The sequence below is a fragment of the Homalodisca vitripennis genome, unplaced genomic scaffold (assembly GCF_021130785.1).
Source record: "Homalodisca vitripennis isolate AUS2020 unplaced genomic scaffold, UT_GWSS_2.1 ScUCBcl_935;HRSCAF=3906, whole genome shotgun sequence".
Lineage (NCBI taxonomy): Eukaryota > Metazoa > Arthropoda > Insecta > Hemiptera > Cicadellidae > Homalodisca > Homalodisca vitripennis.
This window is the reverse complement of record NW_025777052.1, coordinates 28,990-53,061: the sequence shown is the minus strand read 5'-3', so window position 1 is coordinate 53,061 and position 24,072 is coordinate 28,990. Positions and strand designations below refer to the sequence as shown.

General features: G+C 32.9%; 1 protein-coding gene across 1 annotated transcript in view; it reads right to left on the bottom strand.

Moving 5' to 3' along the window:
* LOC124371105 (aspartic proteinase A3-like) overlaps positions 1-24,072 on the bottom strand; it is a 31,961-nt gene that overhangs the window by 7,376 nt on the left and 513 nt on the right. The window contains exons 2-7 of the mRNA XM_046829417.1: positions 23,040-23,169; positions 20,839-20,965; positions 18,603-18,721; positions 15,942-16,138; positions 4,452-4,592; positions 2,885-3,026 (exon numbers count right to left, since the gene is read on the bottom strand). Coding sequence (XP_046685373.1) covers positions 2,885-3,026; positions 4,452-4,592; positions 15,942-16,138; positions 18,603-18,721; positions 20,839-20,965 — 726 coding nt within the window. The 5' untranslated portion in view covers positions 23,040-23,169. The remainder of the gene's footprint in view (positions 1-2,884; positions 3,027-4,451; positions 4,593-15,941; positions 16,139-18,602; positions 18,722-20,838; positions 20,966-23,039; positions 23,170-24,072) is intronic.

Genomic DNA, 24,072 nt, shown 5'->3' with positions numbered 1-24,072 from the left:
GAGAAAACGCAAAATCTGCTTCTCAGCTTATCTGAAAATTATGAAGATCAATCTGTAAAATTGTTGGGTTTTCATCTTGACAGCAAGCTTAATTGGAAATCACACATTGACCATGTATGTAGAAAAATATCTAGAGTCTTGTATCTAATGTGGAAACTGAGGGATTTTGTTAGCTGTGAATATTTGAGAGTGGCATATTTTGCCTTTTTTCAATCACACATTTCCTATGGCATTGTTTTGTGGGGTCACTCCAATGCTGTGAATGATATTCTTCTCATTCAAAAAAAAGTAGTTAGAACCATCAGTGGAAGCAGCTCTCTAGAACATTGCAAACCACTTTTTATCAATCTCAAATTCATGACAGTTATTAACCTTTACATTTTTCATATACTAGTCTATACAAAATTACAAATTACAGATTTCAATACCAGACAAGATTTTCATCAACACAATACCAGGGGTAAAAACAAATTAGATCTCCCTCAGCACAGGCTAGTCAAAACCGGCAACTCTTTTAAATTCAATTGCATAACTTTTTATAATAAGCTGCCTGCATCTGCTACAATGACTCCTTTCAATATTTTTAAACTAAAGATAAGTAACTGGCTCATATGCAATCCATTCTACTCTTTAAAAGAATTTTTAGATTCTGACATAAATATCATTTTTTGATTAGTTTGATTTGTAGATTTCTGATTTTCTATACTGTATTAGCTATAACGTAATTAACAAACCATGTGCACACTCTTCATAGATTATATTAAACCTGTTACTTGGTCATAAAATTAGTATAATTATAGTACAATATTGTAATAACTAATTTTGTTGTTGTAAATATCAGTGCTGTATATTTTGACGATGCCTATTTCATATTGTTGTGACCAATGGCTAATAAACTTCTTGATTCTAGGTTCAAGTTCAACAAGCTGATTAGTCTTATAAGGAGTCTTCACTTCAACATTAAAAAAACCAATATATAAATCTAAAGACCAAAACAAATTTGGTTGATTTACAGGAATGATTTTGTACTTAAACTTTTTCTGGGTAAAATCAGGAATGTACTTATACAATGTTTTCACCACAACAAGTGTTTATAAAAATCGTGATTGACATGCTAAACTCAGTCGATAATCCCTCAAGAAAAGTGATGCTGAAAGTTCACAATTTAGATTTTCCAAATAGAAAAAATACACAACTAACCATATGTTTTAAAACCACGGCCCACTTGTATAGTAGTTCAGAAATTTTTGGAGCCAATATTAGAATTGTGAGAACATAATAGTTTATTTGCTAAGAAGTTTCCTGAAACACTTATTTTGGCACTGATACCTCACGAGACATGAACCAAATTTTGTGGAAGCATGAAAAGGTGTCATTTTAAAGAAAAAATTTAATTTATTCAACAAATTGAAGAGAAGAGTTTACTGAATAACATAACTTTTTCGATTTTCAATATATTTTATATTTCATTTTGTTTGTTATATTGTACAGTTAGAGTACAATAACATGGTAACATTCTACATATTAGAATATGGATAGAAAATTAATTTTAGCTTAAACATTTAGAAAAGCACACACTTTACTCAGAAATGTAATCATACTTTTAAGTGCTTAATTATTGCATACTAAGTGTTTATAGAACATTAGTGTAGCTTTCTAAAAATTAAAAAAGGAATTTAACCAGAAATTTGATTATTTTTCAACTATTAATATCACTTATCAGATAGTTAAAAAGCTTCAGTTTTAGAGTTGTGATATTCTACTACAAAAATGCCTGAATTTGAACATCACACTGATTTTGACAAAATTAGTAAATAGAATTGTAACTATAGTGGAGTGAGGAAATAGGTATATTTTACTTATGCTTTCACAAATAAGAATTGTTCATGGATTTTCAAGACTTTGTTATGGAATAATATGTTTTGTCATATTTAAAAATTACCTTGGTGTAACAGTGATTTTGTGAGAAGTGTAACAGTTCCAGCAGTGATGATGAAAATACAGTCCTACTGAATAAATTCAGTTGGTACACAAAAACATTGGGTGCACCCCATTAATAGAAAAAGAAAAGTGTTTGTTGAATTCTATGATTTGATAGCAGACTTTTAGGGGGACGAAGAGGGATTCAAACAGTATTTTAGACTAAGTAAAGAAAAATTCAAAGAGGTTATGACATTTATAGAGAATTATATAAAGAGGGAAGTCACGAATTACGGTAAATCAAATACAAGCAGAGAATGGCTAGCTGTAAGCTTAAGGTAGGCTTTTTTACTAACCAAAATATTTTTTGGTTAATAGTAGTAAAACCATAATTTTGTACATTCATTTAAACTCAAAATTTATACTTTGGTTTCTAGAATAAAAGACAAGAAATGTATTATTATATATGTTTTTTATTGTTATTTCTTATATATTTTTCACCATGCACTAAAAATTAAACATTGAATGGATTGAAAACCTTTTTTAAACGTTGTTACCAACAACAAAAATGCTGCTGCATATGCTAAGAAATATGCAAGGAAAAGAGTCGACAATCCGACAAGGAGCTTTAAACTAAGGAATTAGCTATCAAAAACTGATATTTAGGTTCAAATAACACGGATAATACGGTTCAATTCGAGAGCCGTTTTCTGGATAATTTTTTAAATATGAGGTGTGTAAAAGTGTTTTTATGCATTTCTGAAGTTCGAGTTAAAACATCCTTAATTTTTCAGAGGAGTTTATGAAATATTGTTTCTTTTTAGAAATAGTTACTTTAACATTTTAAACCATAATATTTATTTTTTTTATTGCTTTATACGGTTAGTATGCAGCTCTAACATCATAATGAGGCTTGTATTTTGGCCTTAAATAATTATGTACATTATCTGTTAAAAATACTTACAATATATATACCGTGTTCTTCATGCCCATCGAGAGCTTCATTGATGAGGTCTATGACAGAAGAAGGCCCCCAGATGAGGCTGGTTCCTGAGTCTACGATGGCAGGGTACGACTGGCTGATTTGTTGCTGCTGCAGAACAACGCTGGAGGAAATATATAAAATATGTGTGTTAAATATTGCTTATCATCATATGGGTTTAAACAGTTTTATAAAAAAGTTTTAGAAATTAATAAATATTGAAAATGAACAGACTCCTATACATTAAATAACATTTTCAGCAAATACTGTACCAAAGTTTTATAGATAATTAATTATAATGCTGAGCTATTATTGTCATTATTTTTTATATTTGTAATAAATTAGTATCTTTAATGATCAGCAAAATGGAAATAATGATATATGTTTGTATAATTAAGCAGTGATTATGTATAACGATGACATGTATTTGCCTCCTGTTAATTGCAATGTATAGCAAAAATACAATCAATTGTCATAAAAACATTCTTATTGATGTTGTCAGATATGGCACTATAACTATGATATGTAATATTTACATATATGGTTGTAGTTGTGATATAAGTGCTTCCCATTAGGCAAGTTTTTTGGGTACAGAAGTTCTTAAGAGGTACAAAAAGAAAGTTGCACAAAAATGAATTAAGAACTAAACATTCACTGTAGGACTTTGTTTGATTCTTTTATCCGGGTAACAAACACTCAGTTAATGTTTGCAAAGATATTGAGAAAGTTCTGGAGAACCTTTCACATCCACTTTTGAGTTGATTACACTATTGAAAGCCCCAAATTACACTATCTTATTCCATACCTGGGAATGCAGATTGATAGAAGGTTGGAATGGCATTCCAACATATAGCTCAAAAGACTTCAGTTAAATAATAAATATTGAAACTGGTAAACGCTCTGTCTTTGGAAAATAAAATTCCCTTTACAAAGCCATTTTGAAACTTGTTTGGACTTATGACTCTCACTATGGGGGTTTGACTCAAATGACAATATAGATATAATCCAATATAGATAAAAATCCTACAAAACATGCACAAAGCTCCTTGGTATGTGAATAACATAATCCATCAAGACTTAAGTATTTTATTTGTCAAGGAGAAAATGACAAATTTAAACACCAAATTACAAATAAAAGTTGAATAACCATCCTAATCCATCTTGCCAACTTACTTGATGATAGTGGCAGTGTTTACAGACTAAATAGACACAGTGTTCTTGATCTACTACTAAGATTTATTTGAGTGTTTGCTAAGCAGTGTTGTTAGCTGTGAACCGCTGCTTACCCATGTTTTTCTAATTAACCCTCACATTTACTTGTTGTTCAATTGTATTGAATAGATTGTAAATAAAGCTATGAACAAAACCTAGAGTTGACAACGTCAATTTGAAACATCGGGGGTTTTTATTGTGGGAATGCCACTGTTGACTGTTGCAAGTATTACTACACCAAACAGTCCATTAACATGTGAGTGATAGGCAAAAGTGCTTCAAAATTAAACAAAACTACAAATAAATCACATTAAAATGGATTCTGATAAAATCTTACCCATCGAGTTGAAATTGCCAGTACACCTGAGAATTGACGGGAGCAAAGGTAAACTGACCCTGGTAGTGCTTAGAATCTACACCTCCCAGAACCAACTCTGCACCTGTTTTCTTGCTGAGTTCTAACTGGTCCTGTATCTCCCTGTGCAATAAAGAGAAAGAAAGAAAGAAATTGATTTCTTAAAGAAAGTAACACATTTGATTTTTTTCTTGTTTGACAGTCAAACCAAAGAATAATCCCCTTGAAAATATTCTTTTCAAATTTGAACAAAGTACAAAAACAAAGATGTTGAAAACAAAACAGAGTACAATAAAGCCTTTCTCGTGCTCAGTCTGACCTTAAGACAAAACACACATAGCAATATTTAAAATATAACATATATACTGTAACAAAATATAAACAATAATAACATTTATACTAATAACATAAACTTTAACTTTCTTTAAGAAAAATACAGGGCCTCCAAAGAAGATCTTGTAATGAGGTCCCATCCTTGAATTTAAATTAAATATTGTATTATTTTAGTTTCTCGATTAAAAGAAAAAAAATCTTTTTTTTGAGAGTGGGATGAAATTGAATTGTCCCTCTCATGATGAAGCAACACCTTTCACCACAAACTGTAAAATATTTTTGTGTGTGCTTTGGATATGATTATTTACAATAACATATATATTAACTGAAAAGTGACTTTACACTTGTAGTAGTGTAACCAAATTTTTCAAAACCTGCTCTTTGTTTCTTCTTGCTACTTGGGAAATAATATTCCTATAATTGAAAAATAATATGTATTGGAATAATAGGAACAGGCCTTTGCAGTCACACTTTACTAGGTCCACTGTTCTTTGCTCCATATGAGAAGTGTTATAGTGTAGCAGCGACTGACATAGATTAACGGTTTTTTGTTATTGACGTACAATACAAGATAGATGAAAGTTTTCTGAAGTAAACAATATGTTGTTGCAGCAATAGGCCACATGTGAATACGTAATTTGTGTATTTACACACATAATTTCTAGCTTATTGTAACCAAACTTAGCATTAGTGTTTTAATATGCGCTGCAGGTTTTAATATTCATTCAGTTCTGAGTTTCAGTATAATTTTATTACATATTTATTGTGAGGATAAAATTAACTAAACCAGATATCAAGAACAACTCTGTCCAATAATTCAGCAAAAGTTGGTAGGTGCTAATATTTGTTTATTGATCTCTTCATTATTTAATTGTTATTGATTTTTATTTTCTTTCTAACATAGCACTACATTTTTTAGTTAATTTCCAGTATGTTTGTAAAATAACGCTGTCCAAATTTAATAGAAGAGCGAAATTAAGAACTATATATGGGAGAAGATTAAGGTTTGAAAAAGTACAAAACCTTACTACTTTTAGGCTAGACAAGAAAGTATGAAAAGGTCGATAAGGCAGATTGTATACAGGCCGTCCACGTTACAAAACCATCACATATGTTTTTAAAACGATTCGATATCCTCCAGTGCTTACTCAATTTATATAAATCATCTGAATATACATTTAACGTAACTTGGGTAATAATACTTATTATTATTGATGACCGCCACGAAAGTAAGTTCTCGGTGGAGTGCGTGCGGGCATAGCTGGAGTTATATACTGCACGAGCACACGTGTCCACAGGGTTCAGTTGAGTTTGCCTATCGGAGCAACCGACAGAGTGCTCGTCACTCGCCGCTCTGAGGAAGTTCCCCGGACCGCCGACAGAGAGTGTCGTGGTGTAAGACCGCAGCCTGGCCCGGCGCGCCCGCTTGGTGGGACTCGGGACCTGGGTGCGGGTCCAGTGTATTGGTCATAGCAAAGTAATGGCAAATTAACAGAACGGGGGCTACTACAACTGAACCTTCATTTTTTGTTTTTTTTTGTTTTAAAATAAAATTGTAGTATTTAAGAAAATTCAGTTTTATTACGATTATATATTTTTAACCAGAAAGCGTAGCAAAAACATTTATTAATCAGTAACAGCAATAAGCCAGATATAAATAGTAACGGTGTTAATGATGAATTATTTTCTAATATATTCGTGTGGTTCTGGTATACTTCCGGATCCATCATTGACTTTATTTTCTTATAACCAAATCTTTCAATAATTTGTTATATGACAAAAACAACGTGTATTTAATGTAATACGCCTAATATACATTATAGCAGGACATACAGGTTTGTACAGTTATTAATTAACTCAACGCATGAGTGAATTCAGAAATATGTATGTGGAAAAAAGTAAATATATGATGTACCGTACTATAGAGATAAATGTTAATGGATGGAATTTAACTGTTTAAACTGTTATTATTGACTTAGGTTATTGAAGAAGCTGTACTGAAACATTTTGAGGTTTATTTGAAAAGGATGATTGTTATTACTATTATTATTCCGTTACGAATCATACGTATCTAACTGTTTTCTCTTTGTGAGTAGTAGGTACAAACTGATACAGCGGTGTAATAGTTTATTAATGTATAAATTCAACTAATATGTTACCGACGAGATGCCAATCTACGAAAAGTTAATCCATTATCTTTAAATACCACACTTGTATCAGTTTTCATTTGTTATCTTATCAATTTACAATTGGCTCGAGATGACATTACCTAATTTACTAGAAAATGTAGGCTAAAAAAACACAGGAAGAATAACTTTTTGCCTTGGATTGTTTTATGTATAAATATTGATAATTACTATAAATAATTATATTGATAGATATGTAAAGATTCTTGGCAGTTTTGGTTTCGCCGATACTTTGGTAACGGAAACTACTTCAATTGTATGAATCACATTTTGTTAAGCGGCCAAGGTCTAGCTGGGTAAGCAGAACATTTTGGCTGTCATAGACTCGTCAATAATTTAGGGACCATCGAACTGTCTTTCTGATCGTCTGTATTGGTGAAAACAAGTTTATTTGATGTAAGTAGATGTAATAATGACGTAACATGTGGAACGTAGTTTAAAGTTTGAATCTGCTGGGGACAAAGATTCAACGAGAATTATATGGATTTATGTAAATAGTGTGTCTAATATGTTTATTAATATAATGAATAATGCAGTTGCCTTTTTAAAAATTGAAAAAAGTCATTAAAAGTAATTAGAATTGAATATGTATGTATTGGAACACGATTTATTATTAAATAACAGGTACCTATTATAGCCATGCCCTGTTTCAATAGCTTAATAAATACTCCTAAAAATCAGCAATGGTCACTGAAAGGTATTTTCGAGGAGTAGTAGTATTTGCGTTGTTGTTCCGATCAAGGAAATAAATACATGTTTAGGTCTGAAAAGTCTTCTTTGTTAAAAAATCGTATACATACATTAAAAAAATGTGTTTATACACACACACGCACGCACGCACACACACACACACACACACACACACACACACACACACACACACACACGCGCGCGCGCGCGCGCGCGCGCGTATATATGTGTGTGTGTGTGTGTGTGTGTGTGTGTGTGTGTGTGTGTGTGTGTGTGTATATATATATATATGTGTGTGTGTGTATATATATATAAACACATTTTTTGAATGTATGTATACGATTTTTTAACAAAGAAGACTTTTCAGACCTAAACATGTATTTATTTCCTTGATCGGAACAACAACGCAAATGCTAATACTCCTCGAAAATACCTTTCAGTGACCATTGCTGATTTTTAGGAGTATTTATTAAGCTATTGAAACAGGGCATGGCTATAATAGGTACTTGTCAGTAGCGTAGCCAGAATTTTCGTTCGGGGGGGGGGTCCGAAACCGGGGGATCCGGGGGACGTTTTGTGTGTTATTTGCCAATGAATTCGCTGGTAAAAGGTAAATACCAAAAATATGGAGCTTTAGTAACTACGCCTTATAGAAAGTGGAAAGATGTAATAGGCAAATTAAACTCTCACAGCAACTCTAGTAGAAGGCACCAACGTGATGTTGGATTCTCTAGATAAGAAAGAAAAAGAACAAAACAGAGCTTCACTCAAGCGTATAATTGACACAACTACTGTATATTCTGTGGAGAAAATAAAATACCCCTTCAGGGACATTGGGCTACTGACGGCCGAAAACCATTTATAAAAGGAGGGCAATTTTCGAGCGTTGCCCGGGTACAGATGAAACTAACGGTCGGAAAATGCACTGCAAAAACTCTACTAATTAGAAGTTCATCTACTTTGGATTTCACTGATTGAGGTATTTATGAATGAGTTATAATGACGATTTTTTGTAAACTATCATTACACTGTAGCCGAGTATATAATTATTGGAAAAAAAAATCATTTTATGTCAGAAATAAAATACACCTGAAAAACTCTAATGATTAGAACTTCAACTACTTTGGACTACGGCTATTGAGGTAAACGTGATATTTTTGATTGAGTTAGGACGGCCTATTTTTATTATCATTAAACTGTACTCGACTAATATATAATTATCGAGAAAAAAATCACTTCCGGTCGGTAAATAGCGAAGAAAAGCTATCTACCGGTTCAAGTTTTGACGATTTTGGATTTCACTGGTTGAGTGGATGAGGTAAAATTAGTACTTATAATTATGTTAGGACATTGATTTTAGGTATTAATTCAATAAATATATACCGACTAATAAATATATAATTATCGAAAAAAAAAAACAAAAATAATCACTTCCGATCGGAATATACTAAGATAAATAAAATAATACCTCAGTCAGTGAAATCCAAAGTAGCCGGAACTTTTATCAGTATAAGCTTTTATCAGTAATCGGTTTCCGTTGTAATATCCGACCGGAAGCGATTTTTTCAATTTTTCTTCTATAATTATATAGGTATTAGTCGGGGTTGAATTAATACCTAAAATCACCGTCCTAACATAATTCTAAGTACCACTTTCACCTCAACCACTCAACCAGTGAAATCCAAAATCGTCAAAACTTGAATCACTTCCGTATTTACCGACCAAAAGTGATTTTTTTCTCGATAATTATATAGGTACAGTGTACAGTTTAATGATAACAAAAATCGAAAACACCACGTTTACCTCAATCACTGAAGTCCAAATTAGTTGAAGTTCTAATCAGTAGAGTTTTTAAAGTGTATTTTCCGACCGAAAGTGATTTTTTATATTTTTTTCGATAATTATGTACACGTTTACAGTTTAATGACATCTAAAATCAACGTCGTAACTTAATTCTAAGCAGTCATTTTACGTCCCCAAGACGAATTTGAACGAAGTGGTCGCTAATTTAAACTGTTCGTCGTGTTACGGTTCAGGTGACTTTGCGACGTCACGTGACCGCGCCCATACAAATACCGTGATTACACTACACTATCCGAAAGGCCGAGTCCAAAAGTATCGTTTGATAATTTATGATTTATCGAAAGGACAATAATATTTTTAACAACGGTCACTTCAATCAATTAAATCAATCAATTTAATGTTTGTAGACAAGAGTAATGATAACTCTCCTTTTTTCTCCTGCTCCATGCTTTATTTTTTTAATATGTCTTAAAATTTCGGAAGGGGGTCCGGACCCCCTGCTACGCCACTGGTACCTGTTATTTAATAATAAATCGTGTTCCAATACATACATATTCAATTCTAATTACTTTTAATGACTTTTTTCAATTTTTAAAAGGGCAACTGCATTATTCATTATATTAATAAACATATTAGACACACTATTTACATAAATCCATATAATTCTCGTTGAATCTTTGTCCGCAGCAAATTCAAACTTTAAACTACGTTCCACATGTTTACGTCATTATTACATCTACGTACATCAAATAAACTTGTTTTCACCAATACAGACGATCAGAAAGACAGTTCGATGGTCCCTAAATTATTGACGAATCTATGACAGCCAAAATGTTCTGCTTACCCAGCTAGACCTTGGCCGCTTAACAAAATGTGATTCATACAATTGAAGTAGTTTCCGTTACCAAAGTATCGGCGAAACCAAAACTGCCAAGAATCTTTACACATCTATCAATATAATTATTTATAGTAATTATTAATATTTATACATAAAACAATCCAAGGCAAAAAGTTATTCTTCCTGTGTTTTTTTTAGCCTACATTTTCTAGTAAATTAGGTATTGTCATCTCGAGCCAATTGTAAATTGATAAGATAACAAATGAACACTGATACAAGTGTGGTATTTAAAGATAATGGATTAACTTTTCGTAGATTGGCATCTCGTCGGTAACATATTAGTTGAATTTATACATTAATAAACTATTACACCGCTGTATCAGTTTGTACCTACTACTCACAAAGAGAAAACAGTTAGATACGTATAATCCGTAACGGAATAATAATAGTAATAACAATCATCCTTTTCAAATAAACCTCAAAATGTTTCAGTACAGCTTCTTCAATAACCTAAGTCAATAATAACAGTTTAAACAGTTACATTCCATCCATTAACATTTATCTCTATAGTACGGTACATCATATATTTACTTTTTTCCACATACATATTTCTGAATTCACTCATGCGTTGAGTTAATTAATAACGGTACAAACCTGTATGTCCTGCTATAATGTATATTAGGCGTATTACATTAAATACACGTTGTTGTTGTCATATAACAAATTATTCAAAGATTTGGTTATAAGAAAATAAAGTCAATGATGGATCCGGAAGGATACCAGACCACACGAATATATTAGAAAATAATTCATCATTAACACCGTTACTATTTATATCTGGCTTATTGCTGTTACTGATTAATAAATGTTTTTGCTACGCTTTCTGGTTAAAAATATATAATCGTAATAAAACTGAATTTTCTTAAATACTAAAATTTTATTAAAAAAAAACAAACAAAAAATGAAGGTTCAGTTGTAGTAGCCCCCGTTCTGTTAATTTGCCATTACTTTGCTATGACCAATACACTGGACCCGCACCCAGGTCCCGAGTCCCACCAAGCGGGCGCGCCGGGCCAGGCTGCGGTCTTACACCACGACACTCTCTGTCGGCGGTCCGGGGAACTTCCTCAGAGCGGCGAGTGACGAGCACTCTGTCGGTTGCTCCGATAGGCAAACTCAACTGAACCCTGTGGACACGTGTGCTCGTGCGGTATATAACTCCAGCTATGCCCGCACGCACTCCACCGAGAACTTACTTTTGTGGCGGTCATCAATAATAATAAGTATTATTACCCAAGTTACGTTAAATGTATATTCAGATGATTTATATAAATTGAGTAAGCACTGGAGGATATCGAATAGTTTTAAAAACATATGTGATGGTTTTGTAACGTGGACGGCCTGTATACAATCTGCCTTATCGACCTTTTCATACTTTCTTGTCTAGCCTAAAAGTAGTAAGGTTTTGTACTTTTTCAAACCTTAATCTTCTCCCATATATAGTTCTTAATTTCGCTCTTCTATTAAATTTGGACAGCGTTATTTTACAAATATACTGGAAATTAACTAAAAAATTTAGTGCTATGTTAGATTGAAAATAAAAACCAATAACAATTAAATAATGAAGAGATCAATAAACAAATATTAGCACCTACCAACTTTTGTTGAATTATTGGACAGAGTTGTTCTTGATATCTGGTTTAGTTAATTTTATCCTCACAATAAATATGTACCGTAATAAAATTATACTGAAACTCAGAACTGAATGAATATAAACAGGGCATATTAAAACACTAATGCTAAGCTTGGTTACAATAAGCTAGAAATTATGCGTGTAAATACACAAATTAAGTATTCACATGTGGCCTATTGCTGCAACAACATATCGTTTACTTCAGAAAACTTTCATCTATCTTGTATTGTACGTCAATAACAAAAACAGTTAATCTATGTCAGTCGCTGCTACACAATAACACTTCTCATATGGAGCAAAGAACAGTGGACCTAGTAAAGTGTGACTGCAAAGGCCTGTTCCTATTATTCCAATACATATTATTTTTCGATTATAGGAATATTATTTCCCAAGTAGCAAGAAGAAACAAAGAGCAGGTTTTGAAAAATTTGGTTACACTACTACAAGTGTAAAGTCACTTTTCAGTTAATATATTATTTTATTGTAAATAATCATATCCAAAGCACACACAAAAATATTTTACAGTTTGTGGTGAAAGGTGTTGCTTCATCATGAGAGGGACAATTCAATTTCATCCCACTCTCAAAAAAAGATTTTTTTTTCCTTTTAATCGAGAAAGTAAAATAATACAATATTTATTTTAAACTCAAGGATGGGACCTCATTACAAGATCTTCTTTGGAGGCCCTGTATTTTTCTTAAAGAAAGTTAAAGTTTATGTTATTATTGTTTATACTTTGTTACAGTATAATATTTTATATATTGCTATGTGTGTTTTGTCTTAAGGTCAGACTGAGCACGAGAAAGGCTTTATTGTACTCTGTGGAACAAAATAATACGAAAACCACAGTAAATAACAATGACCATAAACATACAGTTTTTGACAGATTGTATTGGTTGAGACAACAAAGCAAATTCAACATTGGCGTCAGAAATATAATTAAATCAACCCAGCAGTGCAATACATGTGCAAAGCCTACGAATTTGCATGCGAAGCCGCGGATAACTGGTAGTAATTTATAATAATAATAAAAGCATCTACTTCAAATTATTTAATTAATTTACTTACGGTCAAACATATTGTAGTTTCTTAGAAGACTGCATTGTTGCCCTAATTAGGAAAATTATACGTACATAGTTCTGAAAAGCCTTCTTTGTGCACTCCCATTCATAGAAATCTACTTTCGGTCTATGGTATTAAAGAGGCAGTAGTAGCTTTTGTTTTATTAACCCAATCAAGAAAGTATATAAATCCCAGAAATATTCTTCGGTCTAAAATCGTACACTTACACTCAAATAAATCGATTTTCGGTCTGAGGTATAATTTACGGCGCTATATCAGTGTTTGCCTTGTTTACCTGATGAAGAAAGTTGGTGTTTGTATCATATTACATCGATAAGTTAGCTGAAATGTCCACTATTGTCAAAGAGCGATTACTTCCAGCGTTGTAATCTAATTCCGGTTTAAATTATTTCCGGTGCCGGTAGTTTGTTTAAGAACATAATAAATATGTGTTTTAAATTTATCCTTTATAGGAGAGCGGAAAGTTAAAATACAAAAATATAGTTTTTCAAGTCGTTGCAACCACTGTAAGTATTCGATCTTCATGAAAATGTTTGTTTTTCTGTTTGTGTGAAGAGGAACGCGTGTGTGAAATGTCATCTTTCTTGAACAATATGTTGAAAGACAAAATACAGTTCTTCTAGGGGTGCAATTCCATTTAAACCCTTATGGTTGATCTTTATAAAATGTTTTAATATTTCTATTTAAGTCACTATGCATACATGTGCCAAATTTGATAGAGATATTGGGAATAGTGGTGAGTGAGTGAGTGAGAGTTTTGCCTTTGTTTAAAATATTTAAGATGTAATTGTTCTTGAAAAGGAGCAAAGTGCATTCGTAAAAACTACAGACCAATATCATTGCTTTCAGTTATAAAAAAGCTGCAAAATATGTAAGTTTTAGATGTTACACTGTTACAGCTTCAACTCAATTTGAATTTAGCAACGAAATTAACCGATAGTCCTGCCAAAATGTGTAGAATAAAGCCAATTAAATATCAACAATCCAAAAACTTCCAAACCAGAAGGTTTGTTCTTGGACATTAGACAAATCTTTGACAAAGACAAGGATAGTCATTAGCTGTTATTAAAAATTAAAGATGATATGAGTGACTGATTTGCTCATGAATGGTTCAGGCATTATATCCTCTGTTCTGTCGGTTTATAATTCAATATATTTGAGATTTGAATAATATTAAAACAAGTTTCACACGGAAAGAAATTTATAGTAATCATTTTCCTGTAAAGATGTTAGTTAAAAAGAAATCACTACTGAGAAAATACGTGTTAGATACAGGTAGCTGAAATGAAGAAACGATTTTGTTTACCGTTCCTCCCTTACTAAACACAGACACACATATTATATGCAACAGATTCTCACACCTCATACTTGATACCTTTACATATCGGTATTAATTTTTAATTATATTCGTCTCTCATGTCAGTCGCTCATAACTTAGAGAAAGTTGAGAGAGGAAAATAGTCTCACTGGGTCATCAGTTTCTACAAAACAATGAAAGAGAATGCGAATAATTTGCACCCAAGTAGCAGCGTGAAAAAAAATTGAATTAGTCAGGTATCTTAGAATAGGCTGAAAATGATTTAATGATTTAATGAAAATATTTGATAATAAAAAACCTTAGCACCAGTGCTGCTGTAGTCTTAGTTAGTATTGTTTGAACTGTGTATCTTAATACATTGACTGTACTTAACGTCATAATGTGCGCTGTAGGTTAGAATTACTGAAGATCGAGTAATACATAGTCTCCGTGAAGATGTTAATACACTGTAACAAGCAATAAGTGATGGGAAATTTAAAGGCAATCAGAAAAATCATTACAACAGTTCCCTCAAGCTATAGCTGAATAAAGTCATTTTGAGAAGGGAGTTAAAGGACTCATACGCGGCTCCAGCCTGGTATCCACACACCTCCAAGACGACCAGGAAGGCACTAGAGAACAGGACGCTCCGCCAACTGACGATCACACCATGGTTCGTCAGGAACACGGTCGTCCTACGGTCTGCAGGACTACCCAGCCTGCATGATTTCATCACAGGCCAGGCGAGAGCCATGTATGCAGCAGAAGCTGAATCAAAGTGGGGTCACATCCGTGAGTGGGTAACCAGGGACGCCGTCCATCCGTGGAAAATCCACAACTAAAGGTTATAATAGATGACCCACCCTAGAAGAATGAACGGACAACAACAAAAACCAACGACTCTCCACTTCACTTCCCAACCAACTAGACTACTTTTAACCGACCGAAATTAAAACCACACATTTAACAATTTTCCTCACGACCCAACGCAACAATAGCCCCACTTGGGGCTGGACGTACAAATGACCAGTAGCCATTCTACTTGTTGCAGAGACGCTACCTCAGAAGGGACAAGAGTCCCGGCCTACCCGCTGCCTGCCTGCCTACTAATACTCGTCGTAAAACTGTCGTGGCCATTTATTTACGACCTCCTCAGTGTCCGACGGTCACGGCCTCAGGTCCACCTTCCGACTCACGGATTACTTTTTACGGGGGATTGACAAGAAACCATACTCACATTGTAGTACTTCAACAGGAGTTTTGAAATGCAAACTACAGCTGAGAGAGAAAAGATAATAATATACAATTACATGTTTTTAAGTACAGTACATTACTTTATACCAAAAGCAAAGTTCTTTAAAAACCTTGAAAATTTTATTTTACTTTAGGGATGTTTAACAGATTTTTTCCGGTTTTTAGGGAAGGTTAAGAAAAGAGATGCGATTATGAAAAAACCTATCAAAAAAGCCATTGCATGCACAATAGAAGAGTTATGTCTTTCCAAGAAATGCATATTTTTTGGCAATTTTAAAATTTTAGATTTTCTCACTTGTTAAGGTAGAAAGCAAAGACTGGATTGCTGACTACATTTTGCTTGATCATGTTGACGAATGGAGGATCAGTTCCGATGCTAGAGAGAGCAGGGTAAGCCATTCCGAGGATGCCATCGAACTTCAGGGATGAAGTGTAGTTATCGATGCTAGTGGCCTCTCCAAAGACTTGCTGAGTCACCTTGAGTCTTCCAACCTGCATTAGTGTTGAGCTTTATTGGATGTTGACATTTCATATTTATTAAATTAAATTCATAAATTAATTACGGCTTGACAGATCCTTCTTAAAATCGTGTCGATGCCAGTCTGTCCATATATGCAATAAGTCTTCATAGAAGTGTTCTAGAGGCTTGAAACTTGGTACAAAGTAACTCCTTGTGAAAGTAGGAACCCTATTGAGTCCAAAGGTAAAAGGGTAGCAAAATTGCAAGTATTCTCATAAAGCAATGCCATGAAGAAGTTACGTTCTGTTCGACCTCATCTGCACTTCTTTGTATCGGGTGTTTTGCTTAGCTCTTATAAAAAAAAACATATAAATTCAATTGAAATGTTTTTAAATAGATACTTGTCTCAGTACTTTCGAAAAATTAAGTGTAAGTCGCATAGCTTTTTTCTGCATGAATTGCAGCAAACTGTTTAAATGCAAATGTCACATCTGGAATAACAATTTTCATTCATAATGTGTTATTTATTTAATTTCTTACAAAAATAAAATAACAATATTACAAAAAGCGTTATTTTCCAAGAAAAATAATGTCACAAAATATTATCAGAGATCAAAATACTAACAAAATTTAATAAACGTATCGTCAGGAAATATGTTTCTGAAACTAAAACTTATCGCGTGGATTTTGGTTTAATCAAATCTCTATAAAGAAACAGTTTATAACACTTCCAGAACTGTACCCATCCTTGTTTTGCAGACACAGTGGGACAACGGCTAAATATCACAAATGGCAAAGTAGGTGGGTTAAGTCAAAGACAGGATTGCACAGAATTATTATCCTGCTTAAAAATAATCTCACACTAATTGTTCTCTGGATTGGTATTACCTAACAATCGCTGTACTAGTGTAACTATCGATTGCACATAGGCATAAATCACTCCAGGGAAATTGTATGGTCGTAGTCGACCTCTTGGTGAAATTGGTAAGCTGGAGTGCAGGAAGGTCAAAATAAACCATTTTAATACATTAGATGAGTGAAAGTATATGTATTAGGCTATACATTATTGAAGGTAATTTGATGATACAATTGGATTATAGCCTTTTAATTTTACAGGTAATGGTTGCTGGATATCTAGCTAATGTGGTAAACGGCAAATTTCCGCCTTTCCGAATTGACACTTCTGGCATCGGTCACCACCGGTATTGATGATTTAAATCTATGTCACCACATGTATTTAAAATCATCAATACCATCTACTGGTTATAGTATACGCGAGCCAATTTAAGCATAAGACAAGTATCGATAATGGTACAAACATTTTTATTTACACTGCTTACTTTCAAATAAAAAATAGTTATGGGGAAGATTTTTAACTACCCGGTGTTTGTAGAGATTAGAGATACCATCAAAAGTAACATTATGTACACGAATGCCTGATTCAAACAATTTTGTAATACACATTTAATTGATTTATAGACATTTTCACACTAATCAAACTTTGAGTAATTTCCAAAACTGACATAACCAATGAACTTCACTTGATTCTCATTATTTGTATAATACTTTATTTAACCTCAAATCATGCAAGCAACCCATGATGGATGTACAACAAACCAATTTGTAGGTAGCATGAATAGAAAAGAGTGAACAGTGTGTAACAGTACACCAGGTAGGTCGCGCGGCCGTTGAGTGAGCGGGCAAAACGCGAGGAGCGGGCCGTGTCGAGGCATCCCTTTAGCACAAGTGCGAACAACTCCTATTGTTTATATCGATGTTCAGGAGGTGCTTAGGTCGCAACACACAACCCGGCCGCTCGGCAATATCGACGATAAACCTCGTCTTAGAATGATCCAGATTGAATTATATTAATTTACATTATTATTTTGTTTACTCAAGACGGATTTAATTATGCTGGTAAATGAGACAGCATTGAAATCAAGTTAACTGCTCATGTTGGTATTATGACTGTAAAATTTGTCAGTTTCAAAACAGGAGGGTACCAAAAAATTCAACGCTAGGGGGCGCACCTAGTCCCGGTGTTCCGGCAGTCCAGCACCTGCAAAATCCATTAGGTGTCTTTTGGAATATCTCTAGCGGGACGGCGTCTGTTGAATGCGCATGCGCATACGCAGCTGGTAACGTCTACGCGGACTCCTGTAAAAATCGCTAGGCGAGCGACTCCGAAATATTCATACGCTGGACGTAAATTTCTTCCAGGGGTTGGACGGCCGCCGCCGGTGTCCGATGTTCCAGGTACACAGGCGAACGATCTTTACCTAACATCCAATTCACCTGTCCAGTGGACGGATGGACTGCAGTGTGAAGCGGCCTGTAATCACTTGCTCTTGCACTTAAAGACATACATAATAACTATTCTTTTTGGCTTTCATTTAAAAATATGCAAATAGTGAAAAAATAAACAAATACATTCATTACAAAATGATCAAGAGATAAATAGTTGTGGCTGAAAGAGTTGTAAGATGCTAAACTCACCCTAATGTCGTCGTCTGACACAAAGCCGGAGACAGAACCAGGGCCATGCAGAATATGAAAAGGCTTGCCATCCTTTTTGTACGTCTTGCTCTTCATGTCATTGTACGTTTTGTGGTGGTCTAGAAATAAATAGTAAAGTTCAGTAAAGAAAAGATATTACCAAAGAAAACTCGCCGTTTAGGAAAATAACTGAAAATTTGAAATTTCCAGTACTCATCCAAGAAAAACTCTAGTAGCAATACGATTTGTAAATATTTAAAAAATTACTGGTAGATTAAAAACACTAACTTAATTTGTAAAGTAACATATTTTAATATGATATCGGATTTTATTTCTTAAAACTATCGCAATCCAAATTTAAAACCTGACACATTAGACTGGAATAAGACACCATTCATGAAATGTTAATGCTGTATTGTTATTTGAGTAAGTGTGACGTATTTAGGATCGTTTATTAAATTTAAAAACAATTCAACAGAGAAATTGAGTTCATATTGAGAAAATCTACTCGAAATATCTAACTGGTTAGTACAACGGGAATTCCAATCTCACGTACCAGAGTGAAATGTTGCGGTATCGATTATAGAGTAACGCATTATAACTATTGTATACAGTATGAGTAAAATGTCTGAAACACTTTAACATTTTTTGTAACCATAGCAGATAAAATGTGCAAACTTTGTACAATGTTATATGGTTATATAATCACTACTCCAATAATAAATACCTGTAAAATAATATGCATGTTATTTACATTTCCGTAATACTCCTCATGGAACATTCCACACTGCAGCGGCTTTATGAGCTACATGGACAAAAATCGTATTCATAATATATGCTTACATTAATATAAATTTTAATATATCTTATTTCGGACAGATAAATGTTTCTTGGTATCTAATATAATATAATATAATACATATAAACTGTTGTATTATAACTGAGGAATAATACTCGTAGCTGAACTGTTTGTTATTTATTGAAACGTAAATGGTTTACTTTTGATATTGAAATGTGTGGTTGAAGAATCTATAGCTTAGCACAAGAAGGCAACAAAGTGTATTCTTAGAATAAAAATTCTCTTAAGCCACAACACAACAACACAAATAATTGAGGAAGAAATTAATTTGACATTCAATTAAACCTCGCAATAACTGTGATTCTCATTTATTGTAGAATATTGAAAAAAAGTTAAGTGTTGAACAAATCCTGATATCTTTTAAACATATTTAGGTTTACAACATAAATGTTTTCTTTACCTAAAACATAAGTTCCTCGCTCAAAACACACGTTTATCACAAATATTAGCTAGCAAACATCAGTCAACACACACACACACACACACACACACACACACACACACACACACACACACACACACACACACACACACACACACACACACACACACACACACACACACACACACACACACACACACACACCACACACACACACACACACACACACACACAAACACACCAGTTGACATGCGTCGGGAATTGATATTTATTTAATTTATGGTTGCCACATAATTCACATGCTGTGTGCAATAATATCATTCATCATTAAACAATTCGATACTGATAAGGGTTGCTGAAACTATTGATATGTACTATATTTGTCATTAAAACTTAGTAAGTGGAAGTCTTTTGAGTTAAAATCTCCTCAAGGAAACTATAAATATAGGAGGCTAACAGCCATTGAACCTCTGTCTTAAAACCACCCCATTGTCTCCATCGTCGTCATAGTCTACTCTCATGCACTATATATAACAAAGCATGGATTTCGATTATTGAAAAAAAAAATGAAATATTCGACTTAGTGTATCGGTTGCTTAGAGAAATCACCAGAATTGATGAGGTACACATGTGAACTTCACGAAGAGGAAAGGTACCACTAGAGATAAAGATTTTGTGCGGCTTTCGTTTACCTTTCTAACGCGTAGAAGTCAGATGGAAGGAGTTGTTATGGATATAATAGAATTCCTGTGTTGCTTTTCAAGATGTCAAATTGGTTCTATTGTGGGGGATTATATGGGACATTTGCATTACTCGGAAATGCCAAATACCAGTAAAATTATTTTCAATACTCCTATGCCTTTCCGCATTCTTGGAAAAGAATGTTCTTCTAAATCTTCTTATTTAGATATAAAAAAGATAAATAGATTATTCATGGAAAACTGGAGAATCCAGCCCTTGCTCGCGAAAATTCGAATTACTGAAAGTTTACTTACGACAATACTTCTCTTCGGTCTTGCACATCTGACTGGAGGGCACCCAGAGGTCAGAAGAACCAGTGTCATAAAGTACCGTTAGTCTCTGTGGTGGAGTGCCAACTGTCATCGGCCCAACGTAAAACATCTTGAAAATATCGCAGTTTATAAAACAATTAGAAGTTGAACAAAATACAGCTTTGGTTTAATGAGGGGTGAGATTTTGTTTGAATGCTGTAACAGTAATAATTATATGAACTGTCCAAGGATTAATCATAAAGAGATAAAAACCATCTTTCTATTTTACTACGTTTTGTATTTACTAAAAACTCATTTATGATTATCGTGCTAAATTTAACACGTAATGCGCCCTTAAATTAAAAATGCTGAAATATAATTTATATAAAAAAACAATCTATTTAGAATTTGCTATACATAAAAAAATTATTTAAGTAACGTAGGAAATATAAATGGGGTCGTTATCAGGCATTAAGTCTAGAAGAAACACGCTCTAATTAACCATAATCACTTTTTAAAGTTATATTACCATGATTAAGGGAAGTCAATAATACCAAAATATAAAAAAACACACTTTTGTACTTAAATGAAAGAGTATTGAAGAGTTGAAGTTACTACAAATATAATTTAAACACTATGTCTTTAATTTTTATTATAACTTAAAGTAAGATCTGATTTTTACGTAGTGAAAACTCTGTTGATAAAGCTTTGTACAAAAATTCCTTCATAGACAATAGGGAAAGGTATAATTTTTTCCACAAATAGAAGTAACATAGGATATTGTAGGAGTACTGGAATGAAAAAACATGCAATTGTTTGTTATTAGAAATACGAAATTGTCTAGGGTTTTTAATCTGAAAATTACTCTTAATAATTATAATAACATTCATTACATTTTCATAAGTGACAATAGCATAATTAAATATCAGTAAATATTGATGAACAAGTAAGAGGTCGGGTTTGATCCAAGCAAAGTGAGTTCTGTAATGGTAAGGTAACAATGGTTATGAGCACTAAAGACCAGAACCACATTTTATGTCACAACCAATCTGACATTCAAAATCAGTGAATTGAAGGAAATCAACTCAGATGTATCTATTCTTCAGTATATCTACTCCAAGGTCGTTAGAGACACATACATAAACAATATACAGTATTTCGGTTTCCGACTAAGCAAAAAATGAAAAGCAATACGTATTCAACTAAAAATACATATAGTGGTTTATAGCCACCAAATACGCCCACATGCCAAATTTTACAAATATCTGTATTTAATTACGTTATAATCAATGATTGTGCATTCAAATATTATCAATGGAAACTAAAATTAATTATAGTTATGACCATTAAAATACTTTCTCCTACACTGTGTATGGAAAAAATAATTAAAGAAAAAACAAAACAAGCTTAAATAATACAAGGCAAAATCAACCCTAATACTGAAAATTTTTTATGAATAGTTATAGTATCAAAACTGTATCATATTGTTAAATACAATAAGTACAGTTTTATATTTATACTACAGAAAATACACTAAATTAGAAACTAACTAAAATAAGTTAATAGGATTACATAACATATATTTTTGGGTGGAAAATAGGTACTAGATCTTCTCAGTAAAGATTTATACACCATTTAAAATATACAGATATAATAGCCCAGCATAAATAGAAAATATATTAAAATTTAGTATTAAACCTGACCTAAAAGCTTTTTCTAAGAATCTTAATTTGAATACTAATGTGTCCGTGCATTATACACAGAAATTAACTAGTATTTATTATTATATAGAAATTATGCATTTACAATTATTTATTAACTTATACGATATATAAACTATTTTACAAAAAAATTCTTGGAAGTAATCTTTTTTAGATTATATTAATTATTTCTAGTGCTTTGATTATATTTTTCAACAATCAAGAATGATACAACTTTCGTTTATGGTAGTTGGAATTCCGAACTAATATTTTAGTGTTTACCAGGAATTGTATTTGGATCTTCTTTTATAATTAGTGAAATAATTAATGTTTCTGGTGTGGTGTTTTGTGTGTAATAAATTTGTTGATTGCATTGGAAGATAGGTACTGTTTGAATTTTGTACTGCAGAAAGGTCGATTACAACTTTTCAGTCCATGTTTTCACTCAGTTTAGAGTGGTGTAATTGTTCTTGGAAGTGTGGTAATCTAATGTATTGTACTTACATCTTGGATATCTTTCAGTTTTACATCTCCTCTGTTTTTCTTAAGGGCACTGGCGTGAGTTTTCAAATGGTTTAATCTGACTGGGTGTTTTTCCAGGTTAATTTTAAAAATCTCGTCTTGGTCCAGATTCCTGAAATTGAAACATTAAATTTATGACAGAGAATATATACATACATACATATATATACATAAAACACAGGTATAACAGGCATTTAATGATACTTAAATATGGTGCATGCATTGGCTTTTCGTTCAGTGCTTAGTTGGAATTTAAAAAGTATATGAATCAAATTTGAATATTCTTTTATTTTTTGGAGGGTTTGTGTATAAATCAATACTTTACCGATCGAGTTAAATACAGTTTGAAAAATTAGAAAACCGCTATGAAATAACGTGTATAAAACATCAGTGTATTTGTTTGCTTTTAAATTAACTCAATTAATTAGTAACGAGAGTAAACAGATTTTACACGGTAACGAAAAGAGACAGTTTAAAATTTTGGTTTTTGTTGATCTCTATGCATTTTGTATCTGGCTCCCTTACAGTCTTCTCTGACGTGCGTGACCGCTCGTTTCGTAGTCAGTGTACAGCGCGATGGATCCCTCCTTCTAGTAGGAATTCTATGTACAGCTTGTACATCAGTTGCAAAGTTTATATTAACACCAGCTACACTAGCCACAGCTTCCACTATTTCCTTCATTTGCTCATTTGGCATTTCAGGGACCCCATCAATCTGGATATTTTTATTTCTATTATACTGCTCTAATTGTTCAATCCGATTGTGGTAGGCAAAGACGCTCTCCTTCAGCTGTTTATTTTCACACTGAAGTTTTTCCTGTGATTCCTCAAGGGTTTTAATCTTTCCAGAAAATTCAGAAATCTTAATTTCATAATCATCAATTTTGTTAGAACAAAATTCAACTGAAGCTTTTAGATCTGCCAATTGGTTGTTTAATGTTTTTTCATACGAAACAAACTGCTCTTTGATGGTTCTCTCCATTTTACTAAGAAACTCCTCATGTAATTTATCCAA